A 27297-nucleotide genomic window follows, 5' to 3' on the forward strand; every position below is an offset into this window, starting at 1 on the left:
ATGTCAGTGTTTCACTGACCCCAGTGGGAAGCTGGGACTCATCTAGAACTTCTAGCATGTGTCAGACTGCTTCTCTGATCAATAAACTCATCTTCCTTGGTAAAATTCTCAGAAACCACTCTAACTTGTTTCCACAGCCATCTGCAATGACTATGAGAAACTTCAAGCAGCGTAGAGCACTTCACACATTAGAAACACACACATTAAAATCCTGGCATGATGTTGATAGAAACACTAATACTGTGTGCCAGAAATAAATACTTGAGTAATACATTGCAGAAGATGAAAATTTTGGTTGCACATTCAACTTTTTTCAGAGTCAGAGGATGCTTAAAGAAACTTAAAAATCTGAATCTTACTTAAAGCATTTGGATCGTGGCGAGGCTTGTAGCTTTGAGAATCTTTGAGCATATACTCTCTAGTACTGGATTGATGGACACTTTTGAATTGTGTAGAAAATGGCTTCATATTGGTTTGAGATAAAGCAGCTGGGACTGTGTCATGAGTCCCTATTCCACACTGAAAACACCTGCCACTGCTGAAGTCTTCCGCAGAAATTACACCCATCACTTCAACTTCTTTTCCTCCAACCATCAGTGTTTGACCTTCATCAAGACTGTCTAGCTCTTTAGATTTATATCCAGTACCTAAAGGAAAATTAAAATGTAGCACTTAGGACAAAACCGCTGCTTCCTTAACATCAGTACTCATCTGCAGGAAGGAAAAACAAAACTGTCAACAGGTATTTGATTTTTAAGCATTTGATTTGTTATACAAATGAAATCATACAGTCTTTCCCTCCTTAACATTGACATTTGGTGTTTCAGTGCTAATAATCAGAATTAGGTACCAGAATATCTAAGCAAATATTCCATCATCATCATCCACAATCAGTTCTACTGAATGTCAAATATCCAGTTAAGAGAATTCACAAAAATCAGCTCCATATCATAAAAAACAGCAGCTTGCCCTAAAAGTTTCTCAGAACTACTGACCATTCTAGGTCCTTTTTCCTTCCTTTCATGCCCCAATATGAACAACATTAGCCCCTCTTTCCATGGATCTAGACAGAATATTCTACTTCAAAAATAATTCTAAGATTCATACACATCTGAAATCTTTACTTCTCCATATGCTCTGAAATATATAAGCCTGATTTTTGCCAGGATTTATCAATCAGCTCAATAATTTGCTCATTCAAAAAAAACTTATCAGGGAGCTGATGATTTTTTCTATGCCACTTTTAGGGGGTCTATCAGGTGGGCATTCTCAGATCAGCTACAACATACTATTAGTCTCATTACAAAATACAGTAGTAGCTTCCACTTTCTTATAAGATAAAGATGCAGGAATGGTAGTGGTTCCTTCTTTTAAGTAGCATTCTAGTGATTGAAGCTCTCACATAGGAAACAGGAGAAATACACATTCATTTCTTAACTCAGGGAGGTTAAAGCCACATCTCAACCTCAAATTTAGAAAAACTCTTTAGGCAAATTGTTGATTTTGTGCCACTTTGAATAAACAGGCTTGGGTCCTTAGTTGGGCCAAAAAAATAAAATGCATGACTGCACAGACCAGCAGTTAAAGCACTCATCTGTGAAAGAGGCAAAAACCCCAAGGTTTTATCCAACAAACAGTACATGAAAAGACTGGGAGCTGTTCACAATGCTCAGGTCTCCCACTTCTAGGAATGTGCCTTTCCTAAAGGGCTGGAAGGTGAAGGTCTGGATTTGAATTCCTTTAAGAGAATAAATTTCCTTAAGAGATTCACAGTCTAAGCAAGTGCTGAAAAATGGTCTGACCAAAAGGGAATGGAAGATATTTTTCTTCCTCTCCTCTAAATACATGCAAAAAACACAAGTGATCCTTTTTTGCCTACTGAAAGAACACTGGCTTTCAGGAAAGAGCTGACAATGCCAGGTAACAAGAGAATGCACGTGGCTTCCTAAATGAGGTGCCTGGAGAGGGCATTTATGACTTCTCCGTTGCTCTGCATTTCTCTTCTCTGTTACTGACCCTAGGTAGCTTCAAGCTGAGCATACTGAATACAGGTGTATCCCTGTGTAGGATCTTTTGTATTACAGCCTGAAGAGTCTAATTCTGGGACAGGATGGGCCCTTAGGAAACTTAGGAAAGGCAAAAGCTACAAAGCTCAAATGTTTATGCTGCTGCCAGAAATAATAACTGATTCTGCAACATACAGCAAATTACCAGGGAGCACTTACTAAAGTCTTTGTAATACATTATTAAGGAATTAATACTTTTACCAGGGAAAATCAGAATATTCATTTTCTATTACATTTTCTGCTAATTCAAGAAGACAGGACTTAAAAAACCCACAAGAACAACAGGGTGGTGGCTGATGCATTCCAGGCATTACTCTCTCTCTGCCTTTTTCAAAAAACAAGCAAGTCTGTACATATATTGCTTTGCTATAAATAAATTCAAATTAATTTCTAAGTCACAAACTGATTTGCAAACTAAAACTGCCTAGTCCTAACAAGGCTCACAATGTCATGATCATAACAAAAGAGTAAAGAAGCCATCTCAGCCCTAAAATTGATCAAATTGCTTTGTTGCAACGTTAACCAATCCTCCTCCCTTACAAAGTATCTTTGGCTCAGTTAGCAAAGTTAATTCTTTCTTTGCTTTCAGTAAAAAAATACTGCTTCAAGTTGACTGCAGCCTATAGTTTGCAAGTCTTATTTTTAACTACCAATATCAACCCAAACTGTGTCTTACAGCAGCAGCTGCTGCTTAAACTTCAAGTCTAAAAATTGCTACACAGTTGACTTTGGCTTGGCTGGAAAATGTTGCTGTTTGCTTGTCTTTCCAACAAAGATAGTATTTTTAGCTGTTTGACTGGCTGAAAAGCACAGCTCCAACCTCTGACATTCCCACCTGCCATACTACTGACTGGAATATCTACAAGGAACTTACCTGTATATTTTCCTCTAATTTTAACATCTTGTCCAAGGCATTATGTGAGCAACCAAAATCAATTACTCATCCCTCACTTGGCATTTCTGCTGAATTAGTACAGCCATTCCTTTTCAGATCCATTCCTTGGACTATTCAGTATTATATATTATTCACTATATATATTCACTATAATGCATTCACTATTCTGTGAATACATTTTTCAGCCTGCCCCAGCCTCCCCCATGCATCTGCCTTATATGTAAGAAATATAAAGCTTTCTTGCTGTTTCCTCCCTCATCCTCTAAAAAAAAAAACAAAAACTAGTCTGTTTTCATCCTGTGGTTAGCACTGGCATGAAGTACTCTAAATTATCCAAAGAGCTGGTCTGTGTTATTCACAGCACAGTAATTTTAAGCCAGTTGTTCACTTACACAAGTATGCAAATCTACAGTACCTCTTCCAATGTCTTTGCCTTCCATATCTTTCAATATTACTGACTTTCCTTTTGTAATAAGAACAGCATCGCCTTCCCACTTCTTGTGCTTTTTCTTTGATGCCTTACACCACACGACACTGAAATATTTCACAGAGCAGTCAGGTTCTTCCTGAGCTGCTTCCTCCTTTGCTGTCCCTGATGCTGGCAAATGCAGTGCATCTGAAAGGGAAATAAAATAACAAAGAATCTCAGGTTCTCTTGCTGAAGCATACAGTCATTTGTATTTCAAACAAATCAAGGACAATCTATGCATTTAATCTTGTATAAATAAAATGGTGTAATTCCTGTCCTGGGCTGCTCATGGTAAGTTTGGACTGAGACAGAATAGTACATCAGCACTCATCCTGAAATAGGAACCATTAAATTGTTTCAGAAAGTATGCACTTCCAGGAAGAGCACATTACTTACTACATTAGTGAGCTCCCAATTTGACATACATACAAGGCAATGAAAGTGGACAAAGAATAAAAGGAAAGGCTGGGGGGGGAAAAAAAATAATTTAAAAAAAAAAAAGAAGCAACCACAGGAAAAAATGAAAACACAGTCCTGATGAGAAGGTGTTGGGCAATGTTCTTTTACAACGACAGAAACAGAGAACCCAGGGAAGGGAGCAAAGGAGGGCAGTAACATGATCTGGAGCTGAACTGGCAGAATAACCATAACTGTAACAATGCAAAAGATTATTTTCACTCTGTTCCCTATACTCTTTAAAAACAAATAACTGTGCAAATCTTGAAACAGACCATCTCTTGAGTCTGCAGCAACTCAAATGTTACTAGACTTAGATTCACAGAATCATAGAATGGTTTGGGTTGGAAGTGACCTTAAAGATCATCCAGTTCCAACCCCTTGCCATGGGCAGGGACACCTCCCACTAGACCAGGTTGCTCAAAGCTCCATCCAACCTGGTCTTGGACACCTCCAAGGAGGGGGCAGCCACAGCTTCTCTGGGCAACTTGTTCAGTCTCTCACCACCCTTGTAGTGAATAATGTCCTCCTAATGTCTGAGCTAAAGCTACCTTATTTCAGTTTAAATCCCTTACCCTTTGTCCTGTCACTTCATGCCCTTACAAAAAGCCCCTCCCCAGCTTTCCTCTCGGTTGATCCAGGTTTGTCAGCAGTTAGCTAATTATAAGTGTCAAGGATGTAAATATTAATAAGAAATATTTAGGTTAATAAGGTTAAGAAATCATAATAGAACAGACAGTGGTTGATTACAATATTGATTAAGAACAAACACATGCTTTCAAGAGTTAGCAATCTGATATAAGGAATGGTAGATAAGGCCCCAGAATTACCTAAAGGAATATCTGTAGCATTCCTTTTCAGCACATGCACAGCTTCAAAGAGAGAATCAGACTAATTTTCATTAAAATACCCTTGCATGCTGGTTAAAGGCTTAAATCAGTTTGCTCCTTTGATTCCATCTGGGATTCAACACTATACAAATCCATTACAAAAAAGTGCTTATGCCACAGACTAACCTTTCCAAAATTTGAAAGTGTGCTGGTACTTAAAGGAGAAGCATCAAGAGTCCGCTTTTGTTCACAATAATGGTCCAACAAAGAGGCAATTTTATCACTCCTACATTAAGTCTACATATTCTTAAAACTGCAAAAAACTCTTAAGTTACATGCCTAAAACAAGTGCAATTTTTCAGACTAGCATTCACTAAAAAGGTATTGTCTAAATGAAAACTGCTATATATATTGAATAGAATTTTCTTCTCAAAGCTCTCTAAGAGTGTTATTGTCTGTATAGAACTCTGTGCTAACACAATGCCTAACATAGATAGGATTCTCCATAGGTGGATCTCTCTTTAGGGCATTAGCCAGCACCTGTAGTGTTTCATGCAACAGATGCCCCCATCTTCAAGGGGTAACAGAGCAGCTACTGAAAACAGGCACACTGCAGAAGTATGAAAAAACAGAACAGAGCAGGTCTTTTTGAAATGTAAGGAGTCTTTGTAGGTGAAACCTGGGAAATGAACCAGAGAGCAAGAATAAATCCTTGCAGTTTTGCAAAAAGGTAAAAGGGCTCTCTATTGGATCTTCAGTAATAATAAATGATAAGATTCAGAGAAGCGAAGGAGGAGAGGGGGGGCAAGAGAGAAAACCCAGAGATTGCTAAAAATACAAAAGGCTAATTTGATTCTATATTGAGTTTCTATGATTCAACAAGATAAATACAAGATTGTTTCCTCTGATTTTCAAACTGATCATCTTAGTTTGATCAGCAACTTCTTTCCCCGTATTAAGATTTTAAGTAACTGCTACTGCAAGAACTGGAGATTTCATTGCAGAACTTTCTTCTCTCTTGAATGACAACCATCCATAAGCAAATGACCACCTCCTTGTCTCCTCCACTGACCTCCCACATGAGTTTGGTGACCCCTAAGATCTGTTTTATGGTCATTGCTCTTTTACTCAGGGGGACCTGCATGGTGCTATCTGAAATCACCAGTAGTTTAACTTTCGGGTCAATAACAATTCTTCAAACTCTTCTCATGCCCACTTCATTTAAAACAACAAGAAAGCAAATAATTTAGAAACAGAGCTGACAATTGCTAGCATGGTTTCAGACAAAATGTTATGGTATTTTACTTTTAAAAAAAAAAAAATATTTTTATGTACAAATAATTACATCATCTCAAAATTATCTTCCACAGAATTTTGTTGAATAGAAAACCGAAACCTGTTCACCAGCAATGCTGATTAGGTACTTGGATTCAACATTTTTATCTTATCATTTTTATTTATATTCAGCATCACACCTATTTACCTTCAAAGATTTACTCCAGTGCAATACCAGAATATCCAAATTTGATAAATACAGTGACAGGAACTTTTCAGGAATTGAAATGAGACTGGTATGTTACAAACAGGGACTAAGTTCAGTGTTTGATACAGGGGGTACAGAGAGCAAGTTTCAACAGTAAAACCCTTAGTGCTCACTGACTGTAGACAGTATCTTAAATAGAACTGGGATTGCTGAGAGCCTGGAAGATAAACTGCAATTGTAAATTCTGAGCTCTGCTGTTAATCAGTTTGGACAGAAAATAATAAGTAACAGGAACTATGTGTACACCACAGTACAAGATCATGCCCTGTCATTTCTCTCCCAAATGCAAACAGCCCAGCCTGGGAGTACAGTTTTCTAATCATGAATAAACTCCAGCAAGTGGCATGTCTTTCCTCCTAGAATGAAGGGCCAGGGAACTTTAAAGACATGGCTAACAAAGCTTTGAAAAGCTTCCACAAATTAAAAAAAAAAAAGCTTTTTCTCTCGGTTGAGAAAGCAAGGGCTTAAATTTCAAGATATAAACCTAACCTAGCTGATATGAGGAAGTTTCAGCAGACTCAGGAAGGTGATGATTTACAGAAAGCGGGACAGGATCCAGGACAGGAGATGGGAGAGCATTCCAATGGCAAACTAGTTTAACCAGTTTTTGATGGGCAGGATTTAGAGAAATGCATCGATTAATTGCATTAGGTTACTCCCAATGCACTAAGAAGGCAGCTGCAATATAAAAGACTACAAAAGGTAACTCAAAGGTACATTTTCAGCAGACTATACACTGCAGCTTGCAGCACTACAAGTACGTGTTACCTAAGGAGGTAACATGCATGCTCCAGTGGGCAGGGCACTAGGCACTTCAGCCTGAGGTGCAGTTTAATGCATGGCTTAACCCCATCCAACTGCAGGCTGCTGCTCAAGCCCACCAGCTCACCTCTCCTGCCCTCTCCCCCTCTGCTTCTCGTCTGCCAGCTGCATGCAAGCCAGCTCAGTGAATCCCATCAGCAACAGTCAATATAGGGAGGGGATAAGTGCAGTTTGGAATGAGGAGACTGGGAGGCTGCTGCCTTTTTTTGTGGCAGCTACTGTTAGGTTGGGGTTGGTTTTGAAACCAAGGGACAGATCAAGTTATCCAACACTTCTGTACCCGAAATTCCACAATATAAACATGTATGGAACAACAGGGAGTTTTCCCCTCGACTGCTCTGAATCTTCTAAATAAATAGAAGTAGCAATGCAAAAATGACCGTAGAATCATAGAGCTTATGGGTTTGGAAGGGACTTTTAAAGGTCATCTAGTCCAACCCCCCTGCAGTAGCAGGGACAATTTAAAGAAGACAACTTTGACTCAAGTTGTGCTCTGTAGCACTAAGGAATAATTAGGTGGAGGCAGAGATAAAAAAAAAAAAAAAATCTGGACTGAGGTAAAAGGAGATTTGGGCTCTGAATGAAGCACAGTTGAAACTTGATCACTCAATGGCAGTGCTGGGCTGCAGCCTTTGCAGCCCCTCTACATGTGTGCCATCCATCTGCTCCACAAAGCCAGCGTCATCTCTGTGTTCTGAGCAGAGGAAGTAATGAAAAAGTTCCTTAATCAAATCAATTTGTACCATTTAGAGAACACATGTTTACATAGTAGTTAGATGTCTTGTTCCATATGAAAGATCTGTAAGGAAAAACACTCCTAAGGTATCCCAGGAATATTTAAAGAAATATGAGACGGAGATAGCACCATGCTTCATTTGCAAAGTAATTTCAGTCTAATGATAAACTTAATACTAAGCTAACATGTAAATATACACTAGTGTGCCTCAAAGAGGGAAAATTATGTAACAACTCTTCTCACAGCACGTTTATGAGACTTCCATGAGGAGAGCAACTGGCAGCTGACTTGCCCTAAAACCACAGAAATCAATGACAGGTGGGATTACATCTCAGGGTTGCTTGATTACAACCCAGTGTTCTGTGTCCCTCTTTCAAACAAAAAATGTATATGTAATTCATCTTGCACATAGTAACATCATTAGCAAACTCACAGTAAGACGAATATTTCAAGCAGATTAATGAAGTTTTAGTCACAACAAACTAGTATTCATTGTAGAAGCTCTAGTAACTCAATACTATGAAGAATCAAAAAATCTGGGAAGAAGACAGCACTTTTTTCTTTTGGCAAGGGTAAAACTTTTTCCATTCCTGAAAGCTAAAAGCACTTGGAAATAAATGCAGTTTGCACATTCCCTGCAGCTTAATTTCCTGAGGATTACACACTGGACATGCTCTAACTGAGGCAGAGAATAGCTCTCTCTGTAGTCACAGCTCAGACCAAAGCTGGGTCTCTTCCAAGCATGCCAAGAGGGAATTTCTCCTGGTCTCTCTCCTTCAGAGACATCATCTCCCCTCCTGACACCGACCAGGGAAAGACAGCAGAGGGGATAAGGATTGACTACAAGAAAGAGCAGTTTGGAAGAAGTCTGAAAAGAAAGACTACCACTGGAAAGGAAGGCTCATGTTCCATCTGTAGAAACCTGACTACTGGGTAAAAGACTGTATGACAGAGCTGGGACCAGAGCACACCAGGGAAAGGTTAGAAATCAAACAGGCACTAAAAGGAGTAGGAAGACAAAATATTATTTTAGGAAAAGTGATGGGGAAAGTAACTGGGTCAGACTGTGCCTGGACACCAGTATAAGAGTCATGCAACAGAGAAAGGCTTGAGATTTTCTGAGCAGGAACTGGGACAAGAAAATCTGACTGCCTCTTATCTGTCCCTCAAAATTCAAAGTTCACTAAAAGCATACAGCTGGAGGCCATCAAGAGAAATCAAATGAAGACTTGGAAGGAAGAAATGAGAAGATAAGCTGATTAGACAGTGACACAGTGACAGGGAAAATAAAGTGAAAAGTGAGTGGAAAAAGCCAGGTAAGGACAACATAGCATTGCAACACAAAAGATGTCAAGCAGGTGAGCCCAGAATGGCACTCAGAGCAACTATCTACCTGCTAGTAAAGAGGGCCCACTCCTCTTTCTCCATCCTTCTAGTTCAACTTTTTCCCAAAATCAAATGTTAAGACTACCAAGCTAATCTTAAAGGTAGACAACAGAAAAGTACTATAATTTTTACACTGTTCCACATCCTTTTACAGAATGGGATTCAGTAGCTGCTCTCCACATGGGTAGGACTGGAGGAGGAGAGCAAGGGGAGACTGAGGTGCAAAGTATATTATTTTGAACTGGATTCATTTCACTGATTGTACCCTGCGACTAAATTCTAGGTCTAGGACCAGTGGAGGACCCAGAATCAGGCAAATAAGTTTTAGTGGAAGAGTTGGTAAAGGCAACGCAGAAGCTAAAGCTTGGATTATTGTGCTGTTTTCCTTCAAGTTCCCTTCGAACTTCCTGCACTTTAACCTGAAAAAAAATTCAGTCTTTCTTTGCTACCAGCAAACATGTGCAAAACTCACTGGGCAAAAGACTGCATGCCACTATATTAACAATCTATGCTGAATTCAGTGACCTCCTAATGCAGTCATGCACTTTATTATCCCAAAGGGTAAAGATAAAGAGTTTCAACCTCGCCTGTCTTGCATAGATGAAAACATCAAATTATATGGAATAATCTGTTTAGAAATGTTAATTTGCTCTAAAAGCCAAAAGATTAACATCTACAACCCCACGGTACAAAACTACATCATACCTCCACCCCACCCCCCAAGCCCCAGTGTCCACTCAGTGAACAGTTTTAAGGTTATAAAGTCGAGCAAAGTTTGGAGATGTCAAAATAAGACTGTTCCAGTGACACAATCTGCTCCATTGTGCATATGAATTAATGAGAAAGCCTTTACAGAAAACACGCTGCACTACATTGCTGTGGGATCTCTGGCTCATGCAGCGCAGAGGCCTGAACTCCTCAGCAGCGGCAGGAATAAGAGGCTGTTGCTGCCTACGTGATCCCTCACCCGCTTGGCTGCAAACTGCAAAACCTGTGTGATGAACAAGGCCAAGACTGCAAGGTCAGAAAGTCCAGTCTTGTGGTTAGGTAAGCTGAATAGTGCCTTAGAGAACTGGATTTTACTCATGTCATCTAGAGCTCCTCTGTGTCATAAGGGAAGTCTTTTAACCCCAGCTCCTCAGCAGTAAACATTTGTCTGAGCACCTGACTTGTGATTCGTCTCATTTGCAGTAACAGTGAACACTCACGGGTGTAAATGGAATTTGTGGTTTGGAAAGATTAATTGTACAGTATATTAAAACAGTGAGATACTGCAGCCCTAGCTGATTCAGTCTGCACCTTCAGTAATAATGGGGTTTTTTGGGTTTATTCTCTCTGTGCCTAAAATCCTGCATTATCTCCTAGAAAGTGGAGATTATACCAATGTCTCTCACTAGGATGTTGTGAAATGTAATTACATCTGTGAAGCACTCACATACTCACATACATGGGCACTAGAGAAAAAAAAAAAAACACAACACAGAAGCTAATTAATTCAAAATAGCTTAAATAGTGTTCTGAAAACAAGGCACAAGTCTGTAACTGAACGATGAGGTAGAAAGAAAGCACTGGAAAGGGGCGCACGAAGTGGACACAGTCCATTTTGTGAACTGAAATTGGCCTGGAAGCCTACAGAAACATAACCCATAATAATGCAATTAATTACTATACCCAATGGCATGAGAAGGCTGGATTTGGGCCAGTGTGTATTTGCAAGTTTGGGGTACTTGAGATTGTAACCTTTATTTTCTTTTCAAATAGGAACCTTCTATATACAATAATAGAAATGGTAGATGTACTCGATTTGAAAAAGTAGGAACAAGCCTCTCATCACCATTTGATTAAACATTTACCTCTTAAGGATATTAACTGCAGGGAGGGAGGATGGAGAGCATATACTTTAAAAACTACAGCTCCATGGTAGACAACGATTCTTCCTAAACCGCTCAGCTGTCTAAAAATCCAACCGACTCCAGCTTCCCCTGTAAAAATTTAATGAACTAAGCTGAAAGCTTCTGTCAAGTCCACAGAAATAGATTTGCAAGTCCTATTATCAAAGGAAAAAGCAGCATCATTTGGAATTCTGAAAGGCTGCAGGCATCATTCAGTGCAGTGAGCCAGATCAGCTGGGTAAAACACTGGAACCACTCAAATGCCATCCAAGTTGACTGTTGACTACACTCCCATCCACACCAAAAGTTGTTCTGATTAATTTGTCAAGTAAAAGTTTTTTTAATTTAGAAAATGAATGCAAAAGTCATGTCAAAAAGCAACAACTCTGCTTGGGTTCTGTAAATGCTGGATGTTATTGCAATACATGATAATCTAAATGGGATGCAAGTGGAAAAATTCCAAATATTTAAATTACAAAAAAATCCAAATTACTCATACTTATTAGACTATTACATGACCACAGGCTAATTGTAGCCATCTCAAAAAACAGTCAATCTTTGAAGCAGCTTGCCAGAGATGTAAGTACACATTCTTTCATGTTTAAATATTAATGGCAGGTACACACCTTAATCCATATGTAGTACCTTGAAAATACATAGTTTGGCATTTTCTTGAGCATTTGCTATTACTTCTACTGTTTTTTATTAAAAATAAAACTGTATTTCTGTGCTATACAAAATTTCTGTTCCTAAAATACGAGGACCTTGAAATCTGTAACAAAAAGCAAGCAAGCAGAAAGGGATTTATTATGTATCTTTTGTATTAGCATCTGGTTTACTACATACTAGAAGTGAAAACATTTTTATATACTGTGTTTGATAATGGCCATCTTTGATCTCCCCGCATTATAATCAAGAGTCATTAAAATAAAAATAATCAATAAAACTTATGTCCACTGTAATAAGCAGGAAACAATATTCCTATCCTAATTATTTAAACAGGACTGTTTAGAATTTACCCTGGAAAGAGGCACACAAAGGATGAGTCATATTTTTGAGAATTTTCATGTGTTACGCAGCAATGATTACTTGCAGAGTGACTGATGAAATATTTGGAAAGGAAGAGTATCCTTTCCAAATTACATAACTTTGATGTACGTAAGTGTAATCCATTCAGTAGTCCAAGCAGAAAAACAGTATTTGTGGCCCAAGCACAAAAAAACTAGAGCTCTAGTTGTAATTCTTACTAGGAAGGAAAACTGGAACAGAGAAGATGAGGGAGAAGGGAAGAGGAGATCCTTGCTTTCACATGTCACGCTCCCTGGATCTAAACAAAGTGGCTTCCTCACCTGCTAGAGGCAAAACTAGGGACACATTTTCTTGCTTTCATTCAAGGTTCTCACAACTGAGAAATCACCATTCTGCTCTCAACAGTGCAATGTGACCAGGTTCTTCAGCTGTCAAAGTCTCCAGAGAAGGAGACTCCAAGACCTGTCTGGATGTGTTTCTGTGGGAGCTGCCCTAGCTGGTCCTGCTCTGGCAGGAGGGCTGAACTCAATGATCTCTCAAGGTCCCTTCCAACCCGTAATATTCTGTAATTCTGATAATTCAGTTAGAGACTCTATCCGGAGTATAAACAAACTTGTACTGAAAATGACCAAATTCTGTGCTTGCCAATGACTTCTGAATTAGATGAACTTTAGTGAGGTTTTACAGGAATGAAACACTTTTCAAAAGCATAGAGAAACTAGCACATGACAAAGGGAAGATCATTAAAATGCAGAACACTGTATTCCTGTATTCTCCCCTCAATCTGTTCACAGGAAAAAAATCAGCTACTCTGCCGGCGGCGAGGGAAGCAAGCAGTCCAGAATCAATGTGATTGATAAAGCAAGCTTCGATGTATTGAATACACAGTGTTACTTTTATACCCTTTTCCAAACCTACTTGTAGTGAATTCATTGGATAGTAACTCCTTGTAGTGATTTCACTGGATGGTAACTACTTGCAGTGATTTTACTGGATAGTAACATACACACTGAGTTCCAGGGTTCTTCCTTGTTTTCTATTATTCTACTTCTCTACCTTGTCCTTGAGTTAGTTTAAGCTAGCAGAGAGATTGTTTATACTTGTGTTAGGCTATAAAAGAGATTGCTTGTACAGCTGCTATTTGTGTTAACCTCTCAAGGAGATAGCAAGGACCCATGGCCTTGCTGCTCAAGCCATTCTTCAACACTACTCCAAAAATACGTATCTAGAATATACACATTACTGCTTGAGAGGAGGTAACCCAGCAAAAAATTGTTTGGCCAAGCTGACAGTTTACACTACCAACATCACCTGGAAGTCCATCATTATGTACAACCTACTGCCAAAGCTTCCTGACAATGCAAAACAATGCAAACATCACCTGGCTGAAACTTGCAGAGTTTACAAGTAAAAACAATGGGTTTTAGCTTACAAGTGCAGCCCTAAGTGAATCCTCTTTTACAACAGAGAATGTATTGATATGTTACACATATTGGGTATGTTACACATACCCAATTTTACTTCTGCATTTCTGGTACATGCCACACAAATACTTCTAGACTTCACAGAATGGTTTTCTTAACAGTATTGACAAGTGGGCTAAGTACGATTTACCTGCAAACTGCTGCAGTTATAATAAATTACTTTATTTCACATTACATCTTAAGTAATTCATAATGAATACAACTTGAGAGTACTGCAACGGATTTCATCTGATACAACAGAATAAACATTACAGTAACTAACACAAGCAATCCAAACCTCCCCCCCATGCCCAAAGTAGATGAACATTTTGTCCTATTGTTTCACTGTTAAATTAAAGCAAAAAAATAATAATTAATATTGGTAATTTATAAAATGATTTACTGGTTTCAAGCATGCAGAAAGCTCTCAGTTTTATAAACAGGTATTTCTGAGGAAGCATTAGCGATACAGGCAAGGATCATAGGAAGACACAACAAGTAAGCTAATGGTGACACATGGAATAGTGTAACTAAAATGACTGAGCCTCAACCAAACTGGGTCCTGATATCATATAAGTATGGACGGGCACCATAATCCAGATGAATTATTTTATAGCTGACATTTATGCTAAATTATGCCAAGTATTCTGATTATGCTAACTATAGGTGAAAATCAAGAGCCAACAGGAAACATCCAGGAAACAATTATCTGGGGCTATTTTTCATTCTATTTGCATACACGAAACACAAAAAATTAAGTATTTTTTTTCAATTCCGCAGTTTGGCTAAACATCAAATGGAAGTCATAAATCCTGTGGAGTAACTGCTGATGAAGTTTTCAATTAAAATTATATTCTTCTTGTGCAAATAACACAGTCCAACAAGGTGTTACGTTCACCCAGAGATGTCTAAATACATGAACAAATGGTTCTGTGTGATGGCTAGCATGAAATCCCACAGCACGGAAGGGCGGGGGCAGAGGGGAATGCCAGTGCTTGCTGAGCTTCCCCTACGTTCTCTCACCTTCATCCACCCGCCCCCTCCCCAGAAGTCACAAGCAAGGTTTTCAACTACTTTAGCACTGAACAACTAGGTTTTACAAGAATTCACAGAGACTGATTTTGTTAGCTAATCTTCAACAGCAGCTCAGGAAACTGTATCTTTATTATGGAGGAAACTTTGCCCAAACTAGTTGGATGCCATTTAAGAAGAGCAACCTTCACTACATAGGCAACTTCGCTGACATCAGGGCAAACGCTTTCCTTTTTAGTAGAGATAAAAACCAGAAACACAGGTGACACAGAGACTGAAATTTAGTCATGTGTTAAACACTTAGCTAATGGACTATTATTTTAACTGCTGTAAATAATACAATTTTTTTTTTAAAATCTAATATTTAGACAATGAGATTTTTCAATTTATTCAAGACCCAGATATTTAAAACCAGAATTAAACCATGACTTGTTAGAAATATATACTGAGAAGCAACTAATGTATTTTAAAACCTTGAAAAACACTAAATGCATTCTTTTTAAAGGCTTGTCTTTATTTTCATGTGAAAGATAGAAAAGTAACCAACATTCTAGGAAAACAAGTTTATCATCTTCATCAGCAACCTTTTTACTATTTTACCAAAGTGCAAATTCATACAGAACCATCCTAAAGCACTTTAAAATAAGATACAAGCCATTTTAAAGACAGCTTAGCAAGCCAGTCTGGGTACCACAATTCCCTATTTGCTCCTCCCACTTAGAAACAACTCTTACAAGTAACTTAATGACTTTGCCTATTGGAAATTCAGTGGGCACAAAGTCTGCCTTAAGGAAATCATATGCAAACTCTAGTCTATGCATTTGCATTGTATGGGGAGAAAAATCCCAAGCCAAAGAATGAAATATACATGAAAAAAAGGAATTGAAGCTAGTGAGGTGGAAGACATCAGAAAACAGGAGTATGGCAAGCAAGATTAGCTATAAATAATCTCTCCTGGTCTTGGAGTACATCTCCCTTACCATTTTTACCTGATAAGAATTCTAATTAAGGCAAGCACATCAACTGAAATGATTCCACAGGAGTCAGAAGTTTACAGGGGCAAAGTGGGAAGGGGAAACAAAAAGCAAGAAAATTAGGGAGTAGATGACAAAATTATAGACTGATCATTAGACAGTTACTCAGCTAGATGAAGTTACAAAAGATGTTATCACAATTATCACAAAGTTATCACAGTTACAGGTTTTTACTCTAATCCTAAACCTATATCAGTTAAATGTAGGGAAAGAAATTATTCCTGGCACTTGTTTATTTCCATTATCTTAGTAGGACATGAACATATGGTAGAAATTTGTCCTTGCCTAAAATTACTCTGCTTGTACGACATATACTATAAGCATGCAGACAGGGAATGGCACTGCCAGATGTAGTGAAGGGAATAAGAGGATGCAAACCGGGGAGAAGGAGGGAAAAGCTTCCTACAGTCCCTTTCACACATGGTAACAAAATACCATTTGCTGGAACAGTAAAAATTCATAGTACTTCAAAGTCCAGGAGGACTAGCCACAGCTGTGGTTTATGTACCCACATTAGGAATACATGGAACAAAAACAGGAACAGGCACTGAGAAGTCTGACTCAGACAGATAACCTGATACTGTAAAGCAGATGTGAGGTGAGAAAGAAATGCAGATCCACCAGCATGGAGAGGTGTAATATATAGTCAGCACCATACTGCACTGACAGAGCAATATAATGTCACTGAAGGAGAAAATAGTTCTGTAGTGAAAGGATATTAAATGTCATGTCACTAATAAAGAAACAAACAAGCTCCATGGGGACACAAGAGATGTCTCCCTCCCTACCCCAAGCTCCCCCAAAATGAAACACAACCAAGAACACAGGAAACAAGACCCATGAGAGATGTCTGAACTAGAAGTGATGCCAGCAGATAAGAATGAAAGGCCTGCCACTAAGAAATGAGACAAAGTCAGAATAACCACACATGGAAGAACGCCGATTACATGAGACAGTTCTGACCAGGTCGGTATATTTTATTTCTTTACTCATTTGCATCATTCCCCTTCCTGTATCAAGAATACAAGGGAGTCTTATTTTTCAATCTGTTTTGCCTGTCATTTCAGAAAAGGACTGCAAGCTTTCAAAGACTGGAAATTCTTCTAGTTCTAGTCCTCAAAATAAAAATACCATGCCAAGAGAAATGCTGGAAGTCACTTCTTCATGTAGCTCCAGGAGAGTGGAGAATTCAACTGAAAATATGCTGAAGTCTCTAGAGCATTCTGATGGCCAACATAAGAGCAGCTATAACTCAAAACCACTGCAAGATGATGAGCCACATGGGAATTATTTTCTAAACTATTAAAAACTTGCTCATTTGCATAATATGTAAGACAGAAACAAAAAATAGAAATTAATTCCTTACCACTAAAACCAAAATTCTCATTTTCAACTCAAAGGATAAGATCAAGCATTTTGAAATTACGAGTGCAGAGAATCTAGTGCTGTTTCCCATTTCTGAGAAGTAGAACAAATAAAATCCTTATTTATGTATTTATTAAAGCAAATATTTTTACTCTTGTGAACTCAGGGAAGTGAGTATGTCATTGAAGTGTTTCCAGCTACACAAAAACTGAACTGAAAAATACAGCAGAAAGCCAAGGACTTCTGTACAATTGTACAGAAACAGAGGCCACTTATTCAGACATCATCATTTTCAGTGCATGCAAAAATTCCCAACAGAACAAACACTGACAGTGCTCTCTTTTCTAGAAAACAACTAGAAGAAAAAACATATCAGGAAACTCCATATTGACATCTATTTTCCACTGTCTGTATTTTTCCCTGGTTTGTAAACAAAAGACTTGCTTCCTCTACACTCTTCCCACCTTTAACCTGTCAAAAGTTATCCTGGACACCGACAGTCAAGATTATTTCTCTCTTACCACTATCATAAAATTTTAAGCACAACTCTTGAAACTCCACTAGCCCCTCAGTTAAACTTACGTGCTTTCAGCCTTCAGTTTTTAATAAGCATTTATCCCCATGGCTGCAAAGGTAACCTGATTCATTCAGAATACTGATAAAGAGGTGCGAGGCTTACCTCATTCAGAGTCTGCTTCTGCAGACAAGTGCCCCATGCTCACATGCTGAGGTTCTGACGGAACAGAAAGAAGCAAATTTGGGAAAACAGTGGTGACAGGAGCCATAGTTACAAGCAGCTGCAGGAAGAAATACTCCCCTTCCTGTTGCTTTCGTTCATTCTGTTTGGGCCCCATGAGATGGGAAGTGCAGGAGAAATTACACCTGCTTTGTTCTCTCTTGTTCTTCGTGCTGAGCTTTATTTCCTTTCCTTGTGCTAAAGGTTAGAGGAAGAAGAAAGTATCGTTACAGGGAACAAGGGGCGAGAGGCTTGAAGCAGGTGTGGATCTATCCACAACTGGCAGGAGACTAAAACTTACGAAGAAATTAATGAGCTGGAACTTAAGACTTTACAGGTATTTTTCTTCCAGTTATGAACGTTCATCGTAACTGTAGAGGAAATGGCTGCTACTAGGACAGACAGGATAATCAAATTCTTTCTCATTTGGGGCTTTTTATTTGAAACTAATTGAAAGACCAGAACAGCAGCATTTATAAAAGGTACCAAGAAAACAAAGAATCTTCGGTTGATTGCAAGTCACACGTTACTTACATACAGAAACTATTTCATTTCAGTAGCTTAGATTCATACTGATATTGATCAAAGGCACCTGCAACTGTCTTGGTTGCACATGCACTGTAGTAATTATGCATGCAAATGAGGAAATTTTTGTAGTTTATCACAACTATAAATACTATAACTGAATATACGATCATGGTCACTGTACACACAAATTACACATGCATGCAGTTCTAAAAACCAAGTGTTGAATTCATTATCTCTACTTTGATAATGCCCTATGGAAACACTCTTTCACTGGAAACAAACAAAAAAAAGTATTAACTTTAAAGTATGTACATTTATTCAACTGTCTACTGAACATTAAAAAAAATAACAATCCAGTAATTTTGTTTTCCAAGCTGATATATCAGCAAAATCTCACAACTGTAATCAGATTTACCAACTTGAAAATAAGACATTTTAATGTAGCCTCATATTCCTCCTTTTTATGTGTATTTATTAAACCTGTAACTTCATTAAGATATTAAAGGATAGGTGATTATTTGAAAAAATAATTATATGATCAAAAATTTTGAAAATAACTGAGCTAAATTTCCATTAGCTCATCAAAATTCTAATAGAGAAGTGGAAATATTTTAATTTTTTTTTAATTTTATCAACCTAAACACTTAAATGTACAGGATTTTATTATAGTTTAGACCAGAAGAGTTGCTGCATTCAAACCCATACAAGATATTTTCTAAGGTACATAATCAACAAAACAGAAAATATGCTTTTATCTTTCACCCCCAGATATTTGATCCATCTGTATTAACATAAGGAACAATTTTGCCAGGGTAAACATATTTATTATTATGTATTTCAAAGAATATGACAGAAGTAATAAAATATTTAGATATTGCTGTATTCTGGCAGATCACGGCGTAGTCGTATTGCCTTCAGCTTCTCTACTTTGATTTTTGTTCGCAACAGTTCTTCTTCTAGTTGCTGCTTTCTTTTCAAACCATCCCTTTTTTCTTGGACATAAAGACCAATTTTTCTTTGATTTTCTAGTATTATTTGGTGCTCTTCTTTCAGCATTTGTAACATCTGTGGGTCATAACCACACATCGGTCTAAAGCGTTCTCCAACTTCAAGCCTAAAAAACTCATCTCTTCTGGGTACAGGAGAGGGAGACATCATCACTCTCATATCAACTGAAGACACTGATGTTGAAGGAGACCTTTCCATAATATGTACCAGCTGGTGTTCTTCCTCTTGATCTAAATTCTCATTTTGCTGTGTGTCTATAATCAAGGAAGGAGGAGGTTTGACATCCTCTTCCGATTGCAACTCCATCATGACTGTCGCAGGATGGTGATCCAACATGGCCTGTGGTGAACTGGTACCAGCAATTGTTTCTTTATCGATACTAGCACTAGAACACACAAAATCATATTTAAATAATCCATTAAAAACTATTATTACAAGGTGTAGCCGTAAGCAACCAAAGTTTCATTTGAAATACTACTCTCTGCTATCTTTGCCTGGGAGTCCATGACATGAACCCTCCTCCTTTCCACCAGCCCTGTCTTATTCAGATGCTATGGCTGTCAAGGCAGTTCAGCCAAACGAGAGCTATCCTTGTAGGCTCTTCTGGAACAGGATAAGCAAGAAGCGCTATTAGTGACAAATGAGAATAAAAACAAACTAAGTGATGCAAGTGACAGGGGAAATAGTTTATATAATATATGATGTGGTTTTAAAAGGGCATAGATTCAGATTGAGCAGACTGCGGCAAAAACATTTTCATTTTCCAAACTTATCCATCTCCTCCTGCTCTAATGCGTTCCCTCTTTCTGATTCATGAATCCAGCCATTCTGGAGTTTTTTTTAGGTAAAACAATCTCTGAATAAAATCATACAAAGAGCCTTGGGAGAAGAACCATAGCCCAAATTATGACCCTGCCAGTAGATGAGGGAATCAAACTAATCCTTTCTTCTTCTCTTTGAATTAGTGATCTCAATATTTTTCTGAAGCTTCAAGAGCAGACACAGAAATTACCCCATTAAGAATAGCCTTTCTTTTTGCATTTCTTTTTGAAAGCACAACACCCACTTGACTCACCTGTCTTTGTGTAAACCCCTGAGTCAGCAGCACCTCAAACCATGATTTGACATTACATTGGTTTTGATTATAATAATGGCTCAAGCTGTTCCTGCCACTCCTCTACCATCAGTTGTGTTTGCAACCTATACTGCATGTCACTCCTTTATTCAAGTAATACTTTTTAAAGCCAGATCAGCTTCTTGAGCTATTTTACAGTACAGATCTACAAAGAATACTTTCAGAAAGAGTGGGAAGGCAGTATAGTTTAACATGAGAACAGGAATATATTAACTCAATAATGATACCAAAGACAGGGCATCATCATGGCCATGACTGTCTAAAACAGAGCCTGTAACTGGTGGGTGCAGATACAAGACATTCCCCAACCCTTGAAGAACTGAGCTGCTACTAGCAGCTAAAGGCAGCAAGTGGATCCATGATTAATGCAACATTGATGGATGGTCCCCAACCCTGGAGGACCTGACTTGCTGCCTATTAAACTGGGGGGTAGGAGGTGCTTACACATTTTGAACTCGTTGTAAGCCCTACAATCCATAAATTGAGAAAGGGTATCTGATTATTAAAACAGTGTCCTGGTTAGCAGTAGGTTCAAATTCCCAGAAGCAAAGGAGAAATTTAACTTCTACATCCTACTTCTTGTATAAATGCACTACCTCCTTAATCAAAAGGTGGCACGATCACCTCTTCCACATCTGCCATGGTGTCCAAAACTCTTGATTTAAAATAAATAAGCAGTCATGGCTGCAATTTCCCAATCTAGCTTGCCATCCATATACATGAAAGTGCAATTGCTAGAATAAAAGCATGAAAGCTTCTCATTACTCAACTGTAAAAATGTTCAACAGGGTCAGGGCAATATATTTTCCAAAAACCAATCCCATCAACCACCAAAAAGATTACAAAAAAGTCCATGTGAAACAGGTATTGAAAACAGACCATTTGTTTATTCCACAAAGAAAATGCCAGGATAATCTTAATTCTACTGGCTGTTACCTGAGCTGCCTACAGAGTATCAGTTATAGCACAGTACTCCCTTCCTCATGTCACAAAGCTTCACCTTTTCCTGCATCCTTCTTTCTCATATTCCTCCTACTCCTCTTATTGAGCATTAAGTATTATCCTGCATACAAATTTTCACTTGTTTTCCCCAGTGCTGACTGTAATTCTGGGTTTCCCCCTCTCCACAACCGCAGCTTCTCACACAGCTTCCCTCCTCCTTATTTGCTGGCTCCTGGCCAGCTTCTAGCCTGAGAAAAGGGGAAACAACTACCAGGAGAAGCAGGTCATTCTGACAAAAGGAAACAGAGAGAGAGCAGAAAAAGAAAGTGAGAGAGGTTAAAGAAAAGAAAGACACATAACATTTAGTCTAACATAGACTAGAACCTCCAAACAGTGAAAAAGCCTTCTCTTAAAAGCATACTAGAAAATTACTAACTCTTCAGGTAACTCTGACAAGGCGCTTTTTTTTTTTTTTTTCCCTCAGAGTCAGTCTCTTAAGAGGAAAACAATTAAGCAGTGAAGAGAGAAAGGCAGAATTGAGAAACAAAAGAGCCGCCTGTATGGTGGTTACTAATGTTGTTTTTGACAACTTGACTGAAAGAAAGACAAACAACAGTTACCACAATTGGGGGGTGGTGTTTATAACCCTGCAGGCACTCATGATTCACCAGGTTTTGTTTAATCACAGCGAGCTAGAAATTGCTTAAAGGTGCGATCAAGAATTTGGATTCATTATAAGTTTTATTTCCCTCCTACAAAACCTAAGCCATATCCTGGGGAGCTAAAACCCAACACAGGGTTTTGAAAATTAGGGTAAAATGCAACTCAGGGTCAAAATTAGAACTATTAAACAAGGATGTTTTTGGACAGGAGAAAAAATAATAATGATTTAAAATATATTATTTTTCTTCAGCCCCCAGTGTATTGGCTGTTCCTAGGAACAACCATTTTGGGTAAGCAGTAATCAAGTCAATGTTCCCAGAGTTATAAAGGACTGCAAAAAATGTTTAAATTATAGCAGACAAACTGTAGAGATCATTAGCTCTTAATCATTCACAAAAAGCGTCAGTGCTTTTTATAAGCCGATCTACAAACCAAAGTTCTTACACTATTTTTTTTCTCCTTATAAAAGTTGGTAGTCAAGACACTGCAACCTTTATTAGTGCAATTAAAAGACTCGTTTTGTTCCAGAGAATTCTTTGGAACAGTTCCTCCGGGGGCATTCACCAAGAGCAGCAGCGCAGCCCAGTTGCTTCAGACTTCTTTACGCAAAGGACCCACAACAGCGTATTTTTAGAGCATCTGGCATGTTGGGATTTAGACAATTGTTACCATTCAGTTCAACCAGTGGCACCATGAATCCAATTCAGAGTGTGTGCGCATGCCAGCTTTTCTTAGAGTGTTACGCTGCTGCACTGACTATCAGTGTATCTGATTAAAACACAGAAAGTTCGCTTCCCATTAATCTGCTTGGGAAAATAAGAAAAATCAGAGCTTTCTCAAAGTTGCTGGGGAGTTATTTGACTTTTTTTCCCCTCCTCCCTAGCTTAGTTTTTGGATCTGGAGGAACCAAAACCTGACCCAGGCATTTTTTTGATCCCTCAAGGACCAATACAGAACTAGCAGAGTGTTGCAAGTCAGATATGAGGGGCATTAGCCAGCTGTGGGTGAAAGCCTGCATGCTGCCTGCCTGTATTATGTCTGGCTCAAATCTAGACAGTGTGTCTCACTTTACTGAGCAGTAAAAAAAAACCAAAACAAAAAAAAAGAAAACAACAAGCCCTGCAAAAAAAGAAAACTTCTAGTGCTATACCTCTCAGTTTCTCTCTGTACTTAAACTACCTAACATATGATACAGAACTGCTTGAAGATTAGGCTGCAATTAGTATGGCTCCAGTTTCAGGGAACCCCCATCAATGCAAGAAAAGTGTAATTAAAAAAAAAAAACAGCATTTGCACTCACTAAGGCACTGTGGTGTGGGAAGTAAATTATTTTTTTAAAAAGATTTGGATCAGTTAAAACATAACATGAAAAGTTCAGAGTAAAAGAGAAAAAAAAGCTGTATGAGCAAGGTTTCTTAGCTTTGTGAACTAACTTTATAAAAAATCCTGTGTTAACTGGTAATAGTTCCATATGTTGCAAAATGACTGCAGTATTACCTTAAATGGAGGAGAATAGCCATCACTTTGCCAATGCTTGAATAATCTGCCTATTAAAAGGTAGGGGAGGGGTAGAGGTTGGAGCTACTATTTCTCTTTGATTCTCTCTTAACCCTCACTTTCCAGAGTATGACAAAGACTCTGAAATAGGCTTTGAAAGAGCTGAAAAAAATGAATGCAGTGCTAAGTCACCATAAAGCTTCCCATAAAACAACAGCAATACTATTTTGTCATTGTTCCCCGTTTGGGGATTTTCTCTGATAAACGTTTCCTTTAGGAGCCTGAACACAAGCAAAGCGTCACAGAGTAGATAGGAGGCGCCATCATTTTCATTCAGTAACAAGATAAAAAGAATCATCTCACCTTTGAACACCGCTCCTGTCTCTTAAACACACATTGGAAATCTGTGGAATCATCTCCACAACTTTCTTGGTTGGCTCGGAAATGCTGCTTTTACAATCTGAGTGAGTCTCCTTTTGCTGCAATAGCTCCTGTTTGGCATATTCTTTGAGCCTCTTGTACAGCGTGCGCAGGCCCTGTGCAGTACGAGGAGGGCGATCTACTCCGATGGCATTGTAGTTATCAGCTATGATATCCCAGCATTTGTTTTTTTCCACTATTACAGAATGCTTATTGGTATGTTCCTCGAGAATTTTAACGTACGGCTTCACGAGTTTGAGCAAATCGAGCTTTTCAGATAAGGTAAAATTAGAAGATCTGGCCTTCCCAACCATTGTTATCTTTGAATTAAGGAAGCCGTTTCTGAAGCCACCATGCAGTCCCTAGCTCTGCTCAGCTCTTTTTCACAAACAGAAAAAGATCAGGCTTAACTAGGCTAGTCTCATTTAGGCCCACGCCTACAAGGGAGGGTTTATTAAAATTCCTTCAGCTTAAGCTGACGCAGGTTCAGGAAATCTGCTTAAGCCAAGCCTGACCTACATAAGGCTTCAGACTGAAGAAGACAAGAAGAAACAAGCAAAATACACTTTTGTATGCAGAGACCAGACATACGCAGGAATTAAAAACATAAAAGTTTAAAGATTAGCACATTACCCAGCTAAAAATTACCTAATTTAGCTTGAGTAACAAGCTCTGACACATCTCCCTAGCTCTCTCACACGTATCGCAAGCTGAAACCGCGCTGGAGATGATTTTACATGTACCCATGTCCCCCAAAAAGCAACAATTGCTTTGTGCAAGGCAGGGCGCGTTTCGGGGGGCGGCGTGTGTAGCGAGCTCCCGCGGCGAGCCGAGCCCCCGCCCGCCGCTCGCCCCGCGCCATTTGCATAGTGCCGGTCCTGCCGCCGGCCGGGGCGGCCCGGCCTCCCGCCGGCCTCCCGGCCGCGCTCAGCCGCGGGCGAGCAGCAAAGCTCGGCTCCGCCGGCGCACGGCAGCCCGCGCCAGCCACCGGCACGGGGGCTTCTTAAAGAGGCCGCTGCGCTCGGCGGCCGAGCCTCCAGCGCCGGCAGGAGCAGCGACAACAGGCCAAGCCAGCGAGCCCCGAGCGCCGCCGCGGAGTCGCCGTTTGATGAGAAGCTGGGCCCGCGGCTGTGCCCTGCCGGGACGCGGCTGTGCCCCGCCGGGACGCGCCGGGCTTCCAGCGCCGGTGCCATCGTCCCTGGGTCCGCCGGGACCGGGAAATGGCATCATGGAGCGCTGCGGCTGCTCGCAGTCACGGCTGCAGGCAGTCGTGACAGATTCACCGAGTGCGTTATAGCCTGTGCATACTGGGATTTCCATAACATCCACCTACTTATACAACAACAACCTACTTATAATAGTACTTCCAGGCTTTCTTTCGGCATAAAAATCTGATTTGATTAACGAGATGTGTGTGTGTTTCTGCTTGCTCGAAAACGTATCACCTTAAACCGAGTCTTCACATAAAAATGCACACAGGGCTCTAAATTCCTGTGGTCTAAACTAAATCAACAAATCAGAAAGAGAAAAACCTGCAGACGGAAGGAAAGGTGCTTGCAAATACAAGAAACAAAGACTTAAGTTTAAAAAATGACGTACACGACTGAAAAGAGTCCAGAGGGTAGAAACAAGCACCATTTGAGATAGTGGCAACTGCCTCTCAAGCTTAACATGTTCAGCCTTGAAAACAAGGGAGCCTTGAAAGGGGGGCGAAGAGAAATCTAATTATAGTTTGAAATATCCTAAGGCTATAAAGATCTAGGTATAAACTTGTTTGCTGCAAGGGAATACAAAAACAAAACAAAAAACCACAAATCAGACATAAGCCGCATTCAAAACAAGAATTTCAAACTAAACAAAGGGAGACTTTTAACTGCTAAAAATGAATTAGCATTTAGAGTAATGAACACATTCAGAATCATTTCTGAGACTCGGCTTGTCCCTACCACCTAACAAGATTGCAACCAGTCCACTTTGCTGGAATTGCTTTCAAACCAAGATTAAATAAAGCATTTTACAGTCTGAAGCTCATTACACTCAAATTTGAGAAACAAAATATTCATGTAGTTAGAAGCGCAGTATGAAAATCATCACTTTTAAACACCTAGTCCTTCCCTATTTCCCCACACTTTGCTCTTTACTAACATTCAGAGTAGAAAGCTGGTGGTCATTTTGTTTTTTTAATTGATGCACTTGGTTACTCTTCACTCCGTCAAAACAAACAAACAAAACCACCAAATATGCCTCAGACAGCTTAGGCTGCCAGCAGTATCAGCACTGAGTTACAGATGAGCCTACATTTTACCCTCTGATGTTCAAGCAGTTGTGCAGTGCCCAGTCTCTTGACTTTTCAGTGACAAAAAGAAAGAAGTCACTGTTAGGTTGTGTGACTAGAAGGCTCCTCCCCACAGACACAAAGAAGCACAGATTAACAGTGTCAGGCAGAGGAACTCCAATACCCCGAATGAAAGAAACTGAGCCCTGGGTCTGGCTGCTCCAAGGGCTGTCAGAAACACGAGCAGCCCAGTGGGCTGGGGGTAAGACCCAGGCAGACAAGTCCACAGGCAAGGCTCTCTCTAGATCAGCCTGCAGACTGAAGGAGGGCATTATTGCCCACTGGGTATGGGACTCCCAAGATACTAGGAACAGTATTTTGGGATTGCAGAACGCATGGTACAGGATATTTAGAGGAAGAATCAAAGGCAAGAAAAGGAAGAGATGAAAGTCGCTTGGGACAGAACACGCATAGGAAAATACAGAGGAAAAAAAAGGGATAAAAGGGGCCAGATGCATGTAAACAGGTGGCTGCTCAGTACAGTTGTCCAGCCACGCCCCATGCCTGATCACTGCCATTTTTCCTAGCTTCTTGTTAAACTACACTTGTAACTATTTTTCTGGGTGAGGGGAATCTCTCCTCTGTGTGTGTAACTGTGCATGGAAGCATACATGCCAGCAGCTGAGTTGTGCCACAGGTCACAGGGGCCCAAGCACTTGGGGTGTCAGCAAGCAGAAAGGCCAGAGCCTGTACTTAGGCTGCTTGGGTACACGTGTTAGCGTGTGATCGCTGGCAAACACCAAGCCTGACTGGCCAGAGTCTGGGTCAGATACTGGAAAGACCAGCAGGTCTGAGATTTGGCTACTAGAGGGATCAGGACACCTAGGGACTCACCACTGGTAAGGTCATAAATCTGGACCAGCTGCCAGAGAGGCTCAGTGCAGGTTTGTGAGGCATTTGGGAGACTAGGGGATCCAGGGACCAGGCTACTGAGCAGCATGAGTGCAAGGCCATTTGACAGAGGGATCCATATTGTCTATGAATGCATTTTCCACAAATAGGATTTCATCCCAGT

At 39.6% G+C, this 27297-nt stretch overlaps 2 protein-coding genes across 3 annotated transcripts in view; both read right to left on the reverse strand.

The window, feature by feature from the left end:
• RAD54B (RAD54 homolog B) overlaps positions 1-27297 on the reverse strand; it is a 61319-nt gene that overhangs the window by 18300 nt on the left and 15722 nt on the right. For both annotated transcript variants that reach the window (XM_051610918.1, XM_051610919.1), the window contains 2 exons: positions 3377-3577; positions 360-647 (listed from right to left, as the gene is read on the reverse strand). In XM_051610918.1, the coding sequence (XP_051466878.1) occupies positions 360-647; positions 3377-3577 (489 nt within the window). The remainder of the gene's footprint in view (positions 1-359; positions 648-3376; positions 3578-27297) is intronic.
• Positions 18927-24842, reverse strand: FSBP (fibrinogen silencer binding protein). The gene is made up of 2 exons (XM_051610920.1): positions 23891-24842; positions 18927-19675 (listed from the first exon to the last, which is right to left on the reverse strand). The coding sequence occupies exons 1-2, from the start codon at positions 24259-24261 to the stop codon at positions 19150-19152; spliced, it is 897 nt and encodes a 298-aa protein (XP_051466880.1). The 5' UTR covers positions 24262-24842; the 3' UTR covers positions 18927-19149.

This window comes from Apus apus, chromosome 2 (genome assembly GCF_020740795.1).
Source record: "Apus apus isolate bApuApu2 chromosome 2, bApuApu2.pri.cur, whole genome shotgun sequence".
NCBI lineage: Eukaryota > Metazoa > Chordata > Aves > Apodiformes > Apodidae > Apus > Apus apus.

What these genes read in the sequence shown, in the direction of transcription:
- FSBP (XM_051610920.1), bottom strand. Translation starts at nt 24,261, where the DNA reads ATGGTTGGGAAGGCCAGATCTTCTAATTTTACCTTATCTGAAAAGCTC. An exon ending in GACAGGAGCGGTGTTCAAAG is followed by an intron (nt 19,676 to 23,890) that starts GTGAGATGATTC and finishes TGTGTGTTCTAG; the next exon opens with TGCTAGTATCGATAAAGAAA.